This window comes from Octodon degus, unplaced genomic scaffold (assembly GCF_000260255.1).
Source record: "Octodon degus isolate 3935 unplaced genomic scaffold, OctDeg1.0 scaffold00205, whole genome shotgun sequence".
Taxonomy (NCBI): Eukaryota; Metazoa; Chordata; class Mammalia; order Rodentia; family Octodontidae; genus Octodon; species Octodon degus.
In genome coordinates this window covers 645,001-648,965 of record NW_004524781.1, presented here as the reverse complement: position 1 = coordinate 648,965, position 3,965 = coordinate 645,001, and the positions used below count along the sequence as shown (strand labels likewise).

Below are 3,965 nucleotides of genomic sequence, written 5' to 3'. Positions count from 1 at the left end.
TTATATATTTTAAAAACTTTTAGGCAAAAATCATTAAAGCCATAAATACTACACAGTACTGTACACAACCACAAAATCGTGTGACATAACAACAATCCATGATAAATAATTTAGATTAAATTTTTTTTAAGTATTTTAGTACAGGGTCTACAAGGTCTCAGTGCACAGATCCGACTCATAGTGACCCTGCTGTGTCAGCCTCCCTCCCAAGCACTGGGATTACAGGCAGGTGCCGCCACGCCCAGTCTCAGTCGCCTCTCAGCTCCCCTGGCACGGGCCGGCATGGCTTGTTGGGCCAGGGATCAAACGCCCTGTCCCTGCGCTTTGCCTGCGCAGGCTCTTGCATCGGCTGAGCTATCTGGCCGACCCTAGAATAATATTTTTTGAAAATACGCATGGACTCAGTGAGTCCATGAAAGTCAAACCGCAGAGTATTTCCTACGCTTATCACATCGGAAGTCCTGAGTTTGCGCGTGTTTTTGTGTACTGCCACCACGCGGCTCTCGATGGGTCTAGGGAGCATTCAGGTGGGGATGGAGAAACTAAGACACAGCGGAGGTCGGTAGCGCTCTCTCCCGGTGAGAGAAGAGCCGCCCAGGAACACAGAGCGCTCACTGTGCCCTCAGGAGGTTGATGTCCACTGCAGCCTGGGCCAGCAGCCAGCTTGCAGCCGGGACGCGCGCTCGCCGGCCGCGCGGGGCTCCCTGTGCTCCCCAGCGCGCCTTGCGTCTGGCTGGCTTCAGCCGCTCCCTGCGGTGGACAAACGCACAAACCTCGCGGGCAGTGCGGCTTGCTCCTCGCACGCTGGAAAGGCTGCAGCGCTGGGGCGTGGTCGCAGACCTGCGGCCTGGCGCGAGTGCCAGGTGGGCTGTCCGTGACGCCGAGCGCTGGAGGAAGGCGCCTCCCTGGTCTAGGGTCGGGAAGACGCCTAGTTCTCTCAGTCGACTGCTGCTCCAGGCCTGTGGCTATTTTCTTAAAGACCTTAACAACATGTTCTTAAACACCAGCATTCGTCCGTCAGTCACTGAGCAGACTGGGCGTCAACATGGAAAGACTAGAATCTGATGGCAGCTGTGGCTTGAGGTGCCACCTGTCCTGATAAAGGGTACAGGAAAGGCACAAAAGTTTTGTTAGACCCAAATATAGACTCCAAGTATGTCTTGAAATGAGAGTCTTTGGAACAAGCTTCCAAATTTTGGCATGAAATTAGATAACACACAGAGAACTAAGTAATAATGGAAACAGATTATATATAACCAATTAATGTTAGTATTTTTATCAATCATAATGACCGGTGCATTCATGTTTGTATGCTTCGCTACGCTGTGACTTGTGCATAATAGGCTATTACTAAGAATCGCTTCTTAAAAATAGCGATAGCCTCTTAAAACATTTTAATAAAATAATTAATGTTTACTCTATATATATGACTAAAATTTTTCAGTAGACCAGATGGCCTTTCTTCTCAGATTGAAAAAAAAAAAACGCTTCTCAGTTTTTTAAGAGGGCTTTGCCGGACAGCTCAGTTGTTTAAAGCGCCGCTTGGGTAAACCCAGGCAGGCGTATAGGACCACGGTCTGATTCCCAGCTCCAGATGCTGTACCAGACCTGCCCTTAAGGCAGCCTGAAGTAGCAAAAAAACCTTCTCAGATTGAGATTGGGCATACTTGATTATGTGAGTGGGGTGTGGTGGTGCATGCCCATAATCCCAGCAGTCTGGAACGCTGAGGTAGGAGGATCCCAAGTTCAAACCCAGCCTGGACAATTTAGCAAGGTTCCTGTCTCAAAGTTAAAAAGAAAGAAACCCTAAACTTAAAAGGGCTGGGGATGTAACCTAGTGCAAGGGCCCTGGATTCAATCCTCAGTACTGCCAAGTTCTTTTAAAAATACTTGGCATCTGAGGGACCGGGGAGATGGCTCAGTGGAATAAGCACTTACTTCCATGGCAAGTGCAAGGGCCTGAGTTCAATCCCCAGTTCCACAAAAAAAAAAAAAAAAAAAAAAAAAAATACTTGGCATCTGAGCTGTATGCTATGACAGACACATCGGCCATCCCACACAGCAGAAGAAGCGCCCATTTGCTAATAGAAGTAAGAAGTTCCGGGAGGATAGAGTTTGGTGTGTAAGGCACACCGTCCGATGGTTTCTCGGGGCCTGTGTGTGGGCGGCTCTCATGCTGTTGGGCCCAGCGACATCCTACGCACTTCTAGGGCCATTTCCTCTTTGAGCAGAGGTCTCAGGGTCCTGCTCCTCAGTGCGCTTTTTCCTTTGCCGTCTATGAAATGAGTTCATATCCTGTGTGAACTGTGAGACTGGTACAATCACTGGTATTAATGTTGCCATTGATGACAAAAATTATAAACAGCCGCACCTGAAGGTGAGACTTTGAACAGAGGCTGGATTCTGGGGTCAGTAAGATCCCTTCAACAAACGTTTACTGAACAAGTTTTAATGAGACACCATGCTTTGATAGCTGCTAATTTTTCTGCTCTAACATCAAACTTTTGTGCTTTTCCTTTTAAGGAGTACTCAGTGAAATTATGCAACATCCCTACAATTAAGAGATTTCTTGAACCTGGCAGCAAAAAGAAGCCACCCCCTGATGACGTCTATCTGCGAACCGTTTACAACGTCTTTATGCCATGAATCACGTGGTCATCTGTGAGTGGGAGCCGGGCCCGGGTGTCTGTGCCCACAGCGTTGTCTTAATGGATCCCTGTACTACTGTCTTGCTGTGTTCAGTTGGGTCATAAATTGGGCCTTTCCTCTCGAGATCCCTTCCTCAACTGTCACCTTGTTTTTGTCCAGCAAATGAGTGTTATGGGACACGCTCTGGCAGACATTTTTGAGGAGACTGGTGATTCAGTTAGGCTGGGTGGCGCTCCTCTTTTCCTGTAGTTAGCCCACCCAATAATGAGGGTGCAGGGCCTCGTGTTGTCTGACACCCGGCTCCTCTGTTGTATCCAAGCCCTGCAGGCTGCTCCAGGTGCTTGGTGTCTAGTGACAGTGCAGTCATGAGTGGCTCCTCTGACCCAGAGAAAGTCAGTGGTGGTGACAATGGCAGCCAGTGTTCTCCAGAATAAAGAATTTATTATGGCCTTGTTATTGTCCTGTGTTTTGATTATTTTTCTCTCATTGCTGAGACAAATACCCAACACCCCAAATGAAGGAAGGAAAGGTTTATTTAGCTCACAGTTAGTGGAGGTTTCAGTCCGTACCTGGCTGGCTCCAAGGCAGAGCAGCACACGGCACTGAGCAGCCGTTCATGGCAGTGGCAAACAGCAAAGGGGAGGGGCAGCGGCTCAGCAGCTAGCCAGCCTCTCTCCCCTCCTTACATTTAGTACAGGTGACCCACCCAGGGCGGGTGCAGCATGCATACCCACCACCCCAGCCCTGCATCAAGATCCAATCACCGACTCCACCCCATGACTGCATGAGGCTTTCAGGGGACACCTAGACACAAACCATAGCACCCTGTCACTAGAGTTTTTTATTTTTATTTTATTTTTTTCACTGTGAAAATGCTTTAATGGTATCTGTACAGGATGTGATGTCAAGACAGAGCCAGCAGTGCACACAGTGAGGCAGGGTTATCATCAGAGCAGACTGTGGGTGAATAAAGAGTTCTCACCGCTTCCACACTCCACCAGCTAACAGCTGTAGGCCACCTCCTCCTCGGCCTCCTCCTCAAGCTCACCCTCCTCCTCAGCTGTGGTGTCCTGGTCCTGCTGGTACTCAGACACCAGGTCGTTCATGTTGCTGCCAGCCTCAGTGAACTCCATCTCGTCCGTGCCCTCGTCGTGTGCCAGTGCAGGAAGGCCTTGCGCCGCAACATGGCCATGAACTGCTCTGAGATGCGCTTGAACAGCTCCTGGATGGCTGTGCTGCTACCAATGAAGGTGGCAGACATTTTTAGACCACGGGGTGGGATGTCACACACAGCCGTCTTCACGTTGTTGGGGATC

The 3,965-nt window shown here is 49.5% G+C and overlaps 1 protein-coding gene and 1 pseudogene across 1 annotated transcript in view; one reads left to right on the top strand and one right to left on the bottom strand.

Moving 5' to 3' along the window:
- LOC101592266 (glutathione S-transferase A4) overlaps positions 1-3,099 on the top strand; it is a 17,200-nt gene extending 14,101 nt beyond the window's left edge. Inside the window, exon 7 of the mRNA XM_004644612.2 lies at positions 2,524-3,099. Coding sequence (XP_004644669.1) covers positions 2,524-2,646 — 123 coding nt within the window. The 3' untranslated portion in view covers positions 2,647-3,099. The remainder of the gene's footprint in view (positions 1-2,523) is intronic.
- A 412-nt stretch (positions 3,100-3,511) lies between these two features.
- The window catches only part of LOC101565587, a 1,532-nt pseudogene continuing 1,078 nt past the window's right edge, over positions 3,512-3,965 (bottom strand).